At 35.6% G+C, this 14,014-nt stretch overlaps 1 protein-coding gene across 1 annotated transcript in view; it reads left to right on the plus strand.

Annotated features, from left to right (window-relative positions):
- LOC105363318 (uncharacterized) overlaps positions 1–11,921 on the plus strand; it is a 165,605-nt gene extending 153,684 nt beyond the window's left edge. Inside the window, exons 13-20 of the mRNA XM_011500986.1 lie at positions 2,453–2,654; positions 4,238–4,473; positions 4,836–5,151; positions 8,705–8,919; positions 9,296–9,498; positions 9,700–9,872; positions 10,232–10,396; positions 10,986–11,921. Of these exons, the coding sequence (XP_011499288.1) occupies positions 2,453–2,654; positions 4,238–4,473; positions 4,836–5,151; positions 8,705–8,919; positions 9,296–9,498; positions 9,700–9,872; positions 10,232–10,396; positions 10,986–11,476 (2,001 nt within the window). The 3' untranslated portion in view covers positions 11,477–11,921. The remainder of the gene's footprint in view (positions 1–2,452; positions 2,655–4,237; positions 4,474–4,835; positions 5,152–8,704; positions 8,920–9,295; positions 9,499–9,699; positions 9,873–10,231; positions 10,397–10,985) is intronic.
- Positions 11,922–14,014: the final 2,093 nt, after the last annotated feature.

The following is a 14,014-nucleotide window of genomic DNA, read 5'->3' on the forward strand; positions in this document are numbered from 1 at the left end:
TATATATGTGTGTGTGTGTGTGTGTGTGTGTGTGTGTGTGTGTGTATGTGCTAATTATAGTTTAAAAATAATTAAATAATCAAATACTTATAAAAGTTTTAACTTTTCTATAATAATTGATAGAAGTTGTTTATGTTTAAGATAATTGTCACCGTACAAGAATATATATATATACATTAAAATATTTTAATCAACACAATATTGCACATGTGTTTATACTTTTCAGTATTAACATGAAAAAAAAGTACAACATTGATAATACGGCAAAAACATATTTTTAAAAAATTAAAAGAAAAATCATTAAATATACTCTCATAGTACTTTAGAAGAGTTAATGTTAAATGGATAGTTTGAAATTTTATTGCTATTGAATCAATATTTACCAATATATTTTCAATTTTATCGTCAGAAATCCACGGGAATCAATTATTTATTTTATTTCCAACCGTCTATAATTATACAAAATGTCGTTATATTTAAGTTATATTTAATATTATCAGTTTTAATCGCATCATAAAAATAATCTATGATATTTAATAAGTTTTATGTTTGTTGAAACGGCCTGCAATATAAATGATTGTAAATAATTCTAAATCTTTTGCCTATATTCAGTTAGCTTTTTCCAAATAAAAATATTTATATAAATCAAATGTTTAATTTTCATTAATTAATAAATAATATGATCGTGTTTTTAAAAGAATCCGTAAATATTTATCTGTGGTATATATATATATATATATATATATATATATATATATATAGGGCATTTAGATTAGATCGAAATGAACAAGGATAGATGATATTAAACTGGTCTTGAAGTAGAGTATGACCAAGTAACTGCAATGGATCTAGAGTAAATTAGAAAATAGTAACGTGTTTTTATATTCATTAGGTGATGAACTTTCGAAATTGCAAGACTAGTTAAATAAAAATTAAAACAATATTTAAACTACAAAATGGGCATGAGAAATCTTGGACTCTGGAAGAATCGCAGATAAAAGCTCGTCGTAATGGATAATGATCCTTTTTTATCTCCTCAATTGCAAGATTATTTTCATATTTTTTAAAAATACAATTAAAAAATATACGCTTCGTTTGTTTCAAACTTGAATATACTATAAATTTAACAAATAAAAGCTAAGCTAAACTTACTTATAATAAGATTAATGTGTGTATTTTTAAACTTTAATGTCAAATAATCTTGAATTTTTTTAAGAAAAGTTTCTTACCTTAACTATAAAAACTTTCTAAATAATGATATAAATAATAGTAATATCGTTTAAATGAAAGTAAAGAAAAAAATATTCGTGAGTAAGGCAAAGCTTGGAATGTTTGTATTACTTATATGGAGATTAATTTGATTTATTTTTAGATAATTCTATTGTTAGTAAATTTATAGGACAAGGTTTTCGTTTATTTGTCATGGAGAGGCTCAAAAGAGTACATAAAATGATTAGAAAATGAATAATTGTAGTTTCTGTCGGTATATTGGGGAAAATAACGGATAAAGTCGAGAATATAATTGGAGAAAACACACCTTATACTATGTGTGACTCGATATCTACCATTTCCAGCAATGCGAAAAGATAGAAAACGATAGAAAATCCATTGAACGGCCATCGACCGAATGCCCTAATTAACCCAACAAGGTATCCGAAGAATTTAGGCAAGAATCTTGGCTTCGAGGTAAAAAGAAGTTTAAGATCGTGACTGTTACAGTTACATAGAACGAGAAGCTGTGCGTCAGCGAAAAAAAAATAAAGTAATTATTTGCCTAACCGAACATTAAGATTCTCGACAATTTATTATTTAGTTAGTATATTATTATTTTATCGTTTCCAAATTTCTATAAATTTTCTATTTTATCATCCCCTACATTGAGATATCAAAATATTATAAAATGTACATTAATTGTAACGATCGTTCAGTTTTACAATTCATAGCATATTTAATCTATGTGGAAACACATGAATAATTAAAATTTTAGAATTTCATATTCATTATTAATAAATATTTATAATACCAGAATTAATATATCCATCTATTTGTCGGACGTAAAAGTGCGCGTAACTATTTGCGAACAGTCGTCAGCCTTATTAATAATTAATCAAGGTTCTCAGGAAAATTATGAAATAAATATTAATTACTCGATAATGGACCTCTTTCATAGATTAATAAATACCAAAGGTTCTTATAATTGCTTATTTGCGTTATATATCGGGGGAGGGGGGGGGGGGAGAACCTACCCCGAGCAACAGTGACACGTGAAAATTGTGAAATTTATTTGGCAAACAGTCATCTCGACTCTCTATTTCCCATCCCTTCTATCCATCGACAATCGTCTTTTCCTCGGGTCATTCAAATCCCGGAAACATTCGTTTTCGTATTTTTTTTTTTCTTTTGCTGATATTCCATGGACAGTCGGTCATTATTTGCATCAACTGTATTGCAGGAGCAGCTGCGCAAGCGGAAGGACGAGGAGGAACGTCAAAAGTATCTCAACCGCTCGCTGCGAGGCTCGCGGAAGCTCCAAGCTCTCGAGAGCCATGCAACGAGCCTGGCTGGACAGGAGAACCTGGCCTACGCCCAGGACGAGCTGACCGGAGTAACTTCGCCAAAATCGCCCGACCTTGAAGAGCCACCACGACCGCTCAGTGAGTTTATTCATCATGTCGAGCGGCTTTTCTTTTTCTTTAGCTCGGTAATGGCGCGATGATGTTGTTGCAAATGATATAATTGACGATGTAACTGTAAACGCTCATATAATTTATTTAATAAATCGTTTGCCCTACTATTCCATTATACTTCGTGTATGGAGTGCATCGTGTTGAATGTGTGCCGAGCAGATAAGGGCTCGTTATTATTTCGTAGCCGTCCATTGCCGAGAGGCTTTAACATTGCAAAACTATTCAAGCTCGTGAATTTTAAATTGCATATATTGACTTGCCTGAGCAGAAAATTTAAATTCCTTATGTATATATAATCTTGTCAACAACATTTTGCAATATTTCGCTTAAATATGCGCGAGCAGATTTATGAAGATCTATGAAAATTCATCTTGGCGCTGAAGCTTCCGATGAAAATCCTTCCAATTTAAAATGTTCGTATTTATATGCGAAAAATGCAAATAGCATAAAGCTGCGTTAAATCCATCTCGGAAAAACTGTATTTCATTTTAATTATTCTTGAGCCAAAAAGATTTTCTACGCTTCATTGGAACTTGAAAAGCTCCTCAAACGCAACTCTTGAGCGCATGATTAGCTCAATTTTTCAAACTACCGACCAGACACACCAACCTTAACCATTGAAAATGTTAAAGTTCTCATGACGTACAGTTATCGCAGCCCTCCTAGGAAACCAAAAAAAAAAAAAAAAAAAAAAAAAAAAAAAAAAAAAGAACGAAAAAAGAAAAGAGAAAGAGTAAAGTAGCGTCCCAAGGTACTACAAACGGAGGAATAGAATTGCAAAATTATTCGTTCTTGTGCATCGGTCTTGAATAAATTAGCACTAGCTGTAACAGGGCAGGGCAACAATTATTTTTCCGTTATTATTCAAAAGAGCGACGTCGAAAAACATAATTTGAGATTGAAAGAAATTACAGCCGTTCCCTTGCCATTTCGATAAATCCATAGATTTTGCAAATTTCAAAATCTATTAGCATATTATCGCTACATACAAGTTTTAATAAAATACAATGAATAAATGCATCATAATTAAAAGAGTTTTTTTTTATTAAAAATAAAATAAAAAAACAACATCAAATTTTTCGATTCAGTATTCCAGTTTGAATAAAAAAAAAAAAAAAAAAAAAAAAAAAAAAAAAAAAAAAAATCCGTTAATTTGTCGATGTATCTAATACCGTAATGAAACAATAAATTCCCGGCAAATTTAAGCAAAATCTCGATGATAATGGCGCGTCGGATTTACCCGAATCTCTTTGGCAATTCTATCGATCGTAATAAAGTGACGGCTATCCAGTCCTGATAAATACTATAACATTAGCAAGATGGGCCTATTTTCTCTGGCGGCCCAAATAATAATCCGGTCGTTCAATCAATGCCCAAATCACGTCCGAGAGCGGCTCTCCTTACCGCGAATTGAAGGGAGCGCGACTTATTAGACGCCGGCGAAATGGGAAAACGCTGTCTAAGGCTCCTTCCCCAGGGTCATTCCCTTTCGCCCCTCGTCTCGACCGCAGCCACTAAAAAGCCCTCGGGCTTGCTCTCTTCTCTCGCAGCGTACGGCGAGGTGGTGGCGACCCTCGAGAGGCTCCAGCTGCAGTTGCGCAATATCAGCGGCGCCCTCGGGATCTCGGGCCCGGGCGTCGAGGCCGAACTCGAGGCCGTGAGGACGCTCCTCGTGCAGAAGCGCTTCGCTACCGCCCTCTCGACCCATCACGCCCTCAAGGCGCGGCTACGCTCCGGCAAGAGCCTCAAGCTTCACACGGACGACGCCTCCAGCCTCGCCAGAGATGTGAGTAAACTACGAGCTCAGATTAGCACTATGACGTATCTCCCTGATGTTCCTCCATATGACGCGAATGTCAATGCAAGCACGATCCTCGCGTCATTCCTTCGTAGCCTTGAATGCTAAAGTCCCTGATAGCGGAATATCAGACGTGCAGCGATGATTGGCACCGTCAGCCCGGCATGACCGATGAAGGAAATTTTCTCGAATTCGGGTTGATTGACGTTTGGAATTCCTTGGTCCCAAATATCCTAAATCCCTTCCCGCTCGCTTTCAATAAAAATATAAAACCACGAGTATCGATCGATCAACCCAACCAACTAACCAACCAATCAATCAACTAATCAACCAACGAACGTCGTCACTAGTGCGTGGAGGTGCTGGAGCAATGGACGCAGTCGGCAACGTCGTCGGGGTCGACGGCCTCGGGGACCTCGGGCGAGACGATAGCCGCAGCGGAGGAGCTGACGGGGCTTCTCACCAGCTACGAGATGGAGGGCCTCCTGTTGGCCCACGACTCCGCGGTCTCCTGCGTCGATGGGCTGCAGAGGAAGGGTCCGCCGAGCCCCTCGGCGAGTTCCAGGGACTCGCGACTCGCCGACAACATCAAGATCATTAGGATCGAAAAGACGAACGAGCCGCTCGGGGCGACCGTACGCAACGAGGGCGACGCCGTCATCATCGGTGAGCCCCGGCAACGCCTTACTTTTATTGCAAATTCTCCCTCTAGCGAGCGCGCGTGAGCGCGCACGCACGCACAGTCTCACCACGTATCTCTATCTATCTATCTATCTATCTATCTATCTCTCGCTCTCTCTCTCTCTCTCTCTCGCTCTCTCTCTCTCTCGCTCGTTCTCTTTGATGGCGAGACAAATCCGGGCTCCATTCACGAGCGTAAATTGTAAGGCGCTGAAGCTGACAAGAGCTCTTTTCGAATGGGCGGGAGAAATATGGCTCTTCAAAAGAAAGGGGTTTGTCAATGTTGCCAACTACTTTGTAAAGTCTGCGGAGGAAAAAGTGGCGGCAATAGCCGGCCAACCAACTTTTTTTATAAACCAAAAGTCATATAACACGTGCAGCCGGCACTTAATGTTTAAGTACTTGATATGAATTTTTCTTTTCTACTCGACCTCTTCCCTTTGAATGCAGCCTTTTTATTATTTACCGAGCGATCAATTTCGTGGACGTTGTTGTAATTTTTCTCTAGATCGTTTACTTTTACTTTGCAATGTTTATATTGCTTATTTATTATCGCGATAAATGTCCAGGGATGCCGATTCGAAAGTATAATTAATTTTGTAAATATTCTAAAAGTAAAAGCTGATTAGAAATTTATTAAGTATATATCTTGACATAACAAGCTTTTTCATGCCTTAGTTAAAGAGGTAAAATTTTTAATATGTGAAAGTTAACTTGGTTCAGATATAAAATTTTCTCTCATCTTTAACTGGTTTAGAGCACGAAAAACGTGTATCGCGGTATTCAATAAATGTCAATTCGTTATAATAAATAAAATTAATATTTTAATATTTTACCATTAGAAACTCTAATTTTTGTTCTGGTTTTTATTTTATTAAACAATTATTCGACTATTTAAAAGATTAAATTGAAAAATATATATTCACGTATCCGAGCATTCTTAATGAAACAATGTGCGTGCGTGCGTGCGTGCGTGCGTACGTGTGCATTTGTGTGTATACTATATATAATAAAATACAGAAGTAAAAATCATATTGAAACCGGTTAGAAGATTAAATCTACGCCAACTGATAATTCATTCTTTGTATGAATATTTATTTTACTTATTTATTAATACTCCTTAACTCTTGGATATTTTAAAAATTTTAAGATGTATTTTTATGGACCTTGATAATTTAATTTTATTACAAACTCGATTAATTTTTTTTTCATCTAATAGTAAAGGAATAAACATTCATTTATAAATTTCCATAATCTTTGGCTATGATTTTGGAATAACTGTTTTTTTTTTGTTTTTTTTTCTTTTCTCTTTTCTTTTCAAAACGAATACAAGATTTGTCTGTGTTGGTCCTTCTGTCCTTCTGTAAAATGTTACTGCAATAATATTATGATTTACATGGGTTCTTGATCAATTCAAATTTTACGAAAAGAATATTGCACGCAAGTGAAGCCTCATTTTAAATTCAACGATGAATATTAATTTACGCATAATACTTATTTGTATTTCAACAAATGGCACACAAATTCAATGCAATAAAAATATCGTCGATTAAAAAGTATAAAAGACAAAAAAAAAAAAATACATGTATTTTTATTAAATCGTAATAAATTAAATCGATTTTAGAATAAATAGTTGCAATAACGAAAATAGCAATGAAATTATGAAGGAATATTCGTATATTGAAAATGAAGTAAAATAATTTTCTTGTCTTTTAATTTTTTTCGTTTCTGTTTTATCTTCTTTTGTTTTTGCCTTTGTTTTCGATTTCTTCCATTTACAATTGAAGTTTTAGCATTAACGTGACTCCGAGTTTACGCGAAAGAATAAGCACATTTACGATTTGCGGTAGGTTTTGAAAATGTACGAGCAACTGTGAATCTCGTGTAAATTGAACAAACCACTAACCGCGAATTCTTTAATTTTATTCGCTGATGATATGAGCCGCGGAATGTAAATCTCGACAGATACGTGCAATAAGCTATTTATAATTCTTTTTAATGAACTTATTATTTATAACTCATTTAAAAGTCGGATGCAAGCTTTTCTTTCCTGCCTTGTGTATTATTTTAAACAAATTTATACGATGAAAGGTTTTTCACTAAATAATTTAATGTGAATTCTTATTCTTATTCTCCTCTTCCTATTCAATAATAAATCATTAATTAAATTCTGTAATTTATCAGTACTTTTGCTAATTATTTTTATCTCACAATGTTTTCTAATGAGATTGCCCCTGTGTATTACTCATTAGGGCATATTTTTTTTTTTTTATTTTTTTTTTTTTTTTTTTTTTTTTTTTTTTTTTTTTTGTAATATAATGCTTTCTGTTAACTGCAAGGGGAATTATTTCAAAAATAAACGTTGCAGAAAATGTTGTAATTATCGTTTATAACTTCACTTTACTTATTGTACAATGAATTTTACGCGATTCAATTTGAATACGAAATAATAACTCAAGTGTAATTTTCCAAAAAATAAACAGATAAATTATCACAAGTCCATTAAAATAATTGCTTAAATATAAATATTTTCCTCTATTTAATTAGAAAATAATTATTATTTTATTAAAATTTTTTTTTTTTAATTTTTTACCTTTACAATAATTCTTTTAATAGAGATTGAACAAAAACAGGACATAGTGCTGGAGGTGAAAGAAGGTTTCTGTTTCCGTATATTTGTAATGAATTTGGATGTGTTATTTTAATGTGACTTTTTTACCTGTGAACTATTCACTGCATAACAAAATTAATTAGCGAGTATCTTTTTAACTTATTTAATATTTAATAACTTTCAGTCATACTTTTGAGCCTTCGATATCATTACTAATAAGTATTACTAATAAGTATAACAACGGCATTGAAAATAATGGGCTTAAAATTAATTGAATTAATTGAATGAAATTACTGAGAAAAAATTGTAAATGAATTTACTTTGAATTTATGCATGCGTGATTAACATTGTTATAGAATGAGTTTATCGTATTTTGAGATCTTTATTAACAAATTTGGCTATTTTCTAAAAGCGTGCATTTTACAAAATAGTTATTTGAAAGTTCTGTTCTTGTTTTATTTTTTTCTTCAATCGTATTATGAGAAAGTGCAGATTCTTTTGTGTAAAATAACTAGTAAATAATTTGCAGTTTGATATATTGATTCACTGCACGATGCATACAATTCCAACCGAATGTACAAAAAAAGCTAATTATTTACACGTTTATATTTACGTTAATATAACCTATGTACGGTTGTTAAATTTAGCGCCAAGAGAAGTCGGAGATTTCAAAAGACGCAGGATCGATATTAAATTTCAATGCTTATTTTAACAGGCCGATCCCACTTGTCTCGACAATTTCTCGCAATATGGTATTTTACGTAAATATAAAAGAGGACAAAGCCAAGTATTATTGCGCTGATCCACTGTAAATTTTCGAAACCTACCCCGCTTTGCCCTCGCCCGCCGCTACTCCACTCCAATCCCCCGACCCTCAATAAAGACATGAGAGGAGCGAGACTAGAATCGGCTTTTTTGTGTGAAAAGGTCGCGTGGTACGCGGCGGTGCCGCCGATAAATCGGGACTACTCCATGAGGGTGACGAAGTGCTCGAAGTGAACGGCGTGGAGATGCGGGGCAAGAGCGTAAACGACGTCTGCGACATACTGGCGGGGATGCAGGGAAGCCTGACCTTCCTCATTCTTCCCGCGCCGACGACGAATCGCAACAACAACGCCAACCGCAGGGAGGACGCTCAGCAGGTACGTACTCGCCTCCGATTAATCGAACAGTGATGACGGGTATAGGTCGGTCGTGCGCTGGATGTTGTGGGAGGTGGGGGAGGGGGGCGTACGCGCGCGCAAGGGCACGCTAATCCAGCCTGACCTCCGAATTAACTGGGCGGATAAAGAGTAGATTGGCACTCTGTTTACCCTCTCGTCCCAGGTATTACGCTTCTATCGAGAATTTCATGCTCGATAGATAGAGCCTTTGGCTACGTACTGCAATGGGGGGGGGGGGGGGGCAATAAGTAAAGGCACGCAGGAGTTTACGCGTAGTAATAATGCTGATTTATCGGTTATTGAAAATTTGGGCCCAGGCGATCCATTAACGAGAAACTATATCGTTTATCGGCAGATACACCACGTGAGGGCTCATTTCGATTACGATCCAGAGGAAGATCCGTACATTCCCTGCCGCGAGCTGGGCGTGGGCTTTCAAAAGGGCGACGTCCTTCACGTCATATCGCAGGAGGATCCCAACTGGTGGCAGGCTTATCGAGAGGGCGAAGAGGACCAAGCGCTTGCCGGCTTGATTCCAAGCAGAGCGTTTCAGCATCAGTAAGTATGCGAAAGTATTAATGGATGCTGCACAGCATTGATCCTCATTTCGATCAGCCACGATTTATTAAGTAAAGCGTAGTAAGCTCTTAATGCGATGTCTTGATCGTCGCCTACGGATGGGCGCAAATTGAACGAACTCGTCAATTTAACGGATTATCGTCACTGCTTCGCTTATTATTTGCTCGATATGTCTTTTAGGCGTGAGTCTGTTAAACAGACAATAGCTGGTGATAAATCGACGGTTCGAGGATCGAAGAAATCCAGTACTCTACTCTGTGCCAGGAAAAATCCAAAGAAAAAGAAGAGAAGCAAATTGGGCTCGAATTTCAACGACGATGGTTATCCTCTTTATGCCACCACCTCTATCGACGGTAATTCATTAATATTCTTAAATCTTTTTACTCTCCATTATCAATGGCTAAAAGTTCTAATGTGTGGAGTAGACGATCCAATGCGGCATGGGCATTTCTTTTTCACTCGTCGTTGGATCCTCGTCGTTTATTATCCATCAATTATTAAATAAGCTTATTAAACTCTCAATCGACGAATTATCCGACTTATTTAACAACATGAAATTATGTAATACTATCCACTTTAATGTGAATAGGAGATAATATTACTCTAACCAAGTCACAGCTTATCCCTCATTTATCACAATTTACAATTCTTGACAATTAATATTCTGCTATTAATAATCTTCACTAATTAATAATCATATGTCGAATTCCAGATTATGATAGCGAGGAGGTATTGACATACGAAGAAGTGGCCTTATACTATCCTAGAGCGAATCACAAGAGGCCCATTGTGCTTATTGGTCCACCCAATATCGGCAGGCACGAACTACGGCAGCGACTAATGCAAGATAGTGAAAAGTTTGCAGCGGCAATTCCTCGTAAGTTCGCCTATCGACATCCATTGCCTCGCATATGTGCATATTTCTTTAGTAACAAAATTGATTAATTATCGTTTACCTCCCTGCGCACTCATTACTTGGACACGCGCATTATTTCATATTAAGCACGAGTTACTGATATATTATTGTTCTTCTTCATAAGTAAACTTGCCGCGAACGGTACATAAGAGACACGCAATTTTGATAAAACTTTGTTTTGACTTTGGATTATTAATAGTCCAATATATGAAAATTGAAAATAGTTTCATTATTGACTAATGTAATGAATTGAATAAAAATCATAACAATAATTTATCAAAGATTTTTAGATAAAAACTGTGCAATGAAACTACAAAGTTAAATTGTTAGAAAAAAATAATGATAAAATTGATAATCGAATACATTATCCTTTCCAAGATTAATGACGCGCAGTTCCTCTTAGAACCGTAATTAGAGTCAAAAGGGCTCGTAATGTTGGCTTCGCACAATTATCGCTATCCTTATTATAAGATTCCCAAAGTTATCCGCGTTTAATGCATGAAGAGCAAAGAGATAACGATGGCGTAAGACTCAACCAACTGTTTTGCAGATACGAGTCGACCGCGGAAAGACACGGAGGTAGACGGCCAGGATTATCACTTCATTTCGCGGCAGCAGTTCGAGTCGGACATACTGTGCCGCAAGTTCGTGGAGCACGGCGAATACGAGAAGGCATATTACGGCACCTCCGTCGAGGCCATCCGTACGGTCGTCAACTCGGGCAAGATTTGCGTGCTAAACCTTCACCCGCAGTCGCTCAAGATCCTGCGCAACTCTGACCTCAAGCCGTACGTGGTGTTCGTGGCGCCGCCGAGCCTCGAAAAGCTCAAGCAAAAGCGCGTTAAGAACAACGAGGCGTATAAGGAGGAGGAGCTGAAGGATATAATCGAGAAGGCGAGGGAGATGGAGGACAAGTACGGTCACCTGTTCGACATGATAATAATAAACAACGACACTGACCGGGCCTACAATCAGCTCCTCACCGAGATCAATTCGCTCGAGAGGGAGCCCCAGTGGGTGCCCGCCTCCTGGGTCCAATAACAGAGGCCCATCGAGCTCGAGAGGCTTAACACGCTCTACGGCATCGACAGTATCGAGAGCGACGCCTCTTAGGCTGCTTTACCTTTACGAAATTGCGTGCTCGACGTCCGCGATGCAACGGAGAAGTCGAGCCCTCTCGGGCGCTGACTAGATGACTAGCAGCATTCCTCATTCGTTGACTTTACGAGAGACAGGAGGGAAACTCGATATCGAGATAGATCTGCTTTTACAATTGTTATTAAGAAGCCCGCCCCGTTAGCAGTTACGTGTTTTTGTAATGTCAAGAATGTGAATTTTGGCTTTTCGAAAGGGAAGAAGAAGTGTAGCGATCGGTAGATGCTGAAATGTACACGAATTTCAATGTAAAAGACGTTAGTTACAATCTATAAAATTATATAAAGTGGTATAACGAAATTCGTTCTTACGTAGTATTATCGTAAATTGTAAGAAATAATTTATTTTAAGTCACTTTTCTTTTTTTTTTTTTTTAATTGTTCCAGCTCTTCTTCTTCTTCTTCCTCTTCTTCTTCTTCTTCTTCTCTTCTTCCTTATCTTTTGATAAAAATAAAAATATCTTAAATCAATACTACCTTCATCTATTACGTTCAAAGCCATGGTCTTCGACAGATCAATTTGCTCAGCGATTGACATGAATTTCTTAAAATTACTACTCTATGGTAATGCCATCGCCAGAGTTGGAACTTCCAAGTGGCATGTAATAGACGATTAGATGATAATAATCGAGCGTTGCCCGTGTGTCGCATGCATGTTGCGCCGTCAGCACCTCGGATACCACACGTGTAAATGAAACTTGTACCAAGCATCGCTTTTGCGCACTGCCTTTCCGGAATATAATCGAATGAATAAGATAGCGAGAGCCAAATGCGCAGAGTTTACGTTTATGAATGTTTCGGAAAAAGTAAAGGTGACGAGGTAAAGAAAAAGTACAGGGAATGCGAGCGATCAGACGACGTCATGTGTTTGAGTTATTGGTCGTTATTTGTTCGCTTTTGTATTCCTTTGAAAGATACAAGACTCGGCGCGACGGTGGAAACGGTGAGGGAAAGGGTTGATAAGAGAGACAGACCGACTCGAATCGCTTTGTAACGTGAAAATCCGCGATAAAAAAAAAATTATGTATAATTTGAAATTATATAAAAGTTATGCATATAAATATGTGTTTAAAGATTCTAATGGACAGTGAAAACTAAACGCTGAAAGTATAGCTTCTATAATTGTTAAATAATTTTTTATTTATCATAATGAAGCTCTTTTACATAGAATATCCTTACGCATCTATTTTAGCCCAGAGGAAGTTTGAAATATATTCAATGTACAAGACTTTCATTAAATTTAAAATTATGTAATAGTTATTAAATACAATAATTAAATAAAATTGTAGAGTGTGTATTTTAATTATTTAGTTTTATTTTTCAGGTCTGAATCATTGTAAATATGAGGATTTTATTAATTATAAAAACAGCTGCTAAACTGTTACATAATTACGTATACATGAAATATATTACTGACTATATGTAGTTAATATGTGCTATTAATTCATGTTGAAATTCAAGGAATTTCTATGATCCTATAAATTGTACTTTAGTTGAACTTTAAATAATCGAGTATTAACGTACGAGAGTGTATCTATGATAAAAGAAATTATTCATAATGCATAATTATATAGAATAAATTATATATGAATTTTTTTTCTCTTGTGACTTTTCACGCGCGATTCCATTCTTAATAACAACAATGAAGGATGAACTAGTACACTCAGAGGCTACTTCCTCAGATGTAACATAATTATAAAACATAAAAAATTAATTCATAAAGCAAACAAAAGTTAATAAACTTGTAATATTCTAAATTGAAAGTTTTAATTGTCGATATAATTGCAATTTGCGATTTTCAAAGTGAAGTTTACGATGTCATTGTTAAAGTTTATAAATAATGAAATACAAATATACAAATATATGATACCGAATGTTACATGATTTAAAGAGTGTAATAAAAAAAAAATAATAAAGAAAAAAATAATAATAATACACATAAAAAAAAAATTAAATAATAATTAATCGTTCGGGTGATTGTCGAATATTTAAGTTAGGATTTGTTATTCATTCTCATATAATCACACGTAAATTCATACAGAAATATACAATTTTTATAAATTTTACCGATGGAATCTTAAATTTAAAGAGAAACATTTTCAGCAACAACATTTACAACGCATACTATGAAAACTGAAAAATCATAGATTAAAACTAGCAACTAACAAATTCACCGTTCACGTAGACTAACTTCTGATAGCTTAGAGGCAGGTACACTCGTGTTTCCAACAAATAAAATATAAAATTACAATAAACTTAGACTCGTTAATGCAATAGTCGTAACTCGAGGTATGCAGTCGAGACTATGTTTATCAATCTAACTGTGTAAAAAAAAAAAAAGAAAAAAAATTATAACCCCGGCCGATCATATGAATAAAAACTATGCATTGCTTTTTCTTTCCAGCGCGTACGATAATATGAGAAG

Source organism: Ceratosolen solmsi, unplaced genomic scaffold, assembly GCF_000503995.2.
Source record: "Ceratosolen solmsi marchali unplaced genomic scaffold, CerSol_1.0 scaffold27, whole genome shotgun sequence".
Taxonomy (NCBI): Eukaryota; Metazoa; Arthropoda; class Insecta; order Hymenoptera; family Agaonidae; genus Ceratosolen; species Ceratosolen solmsi.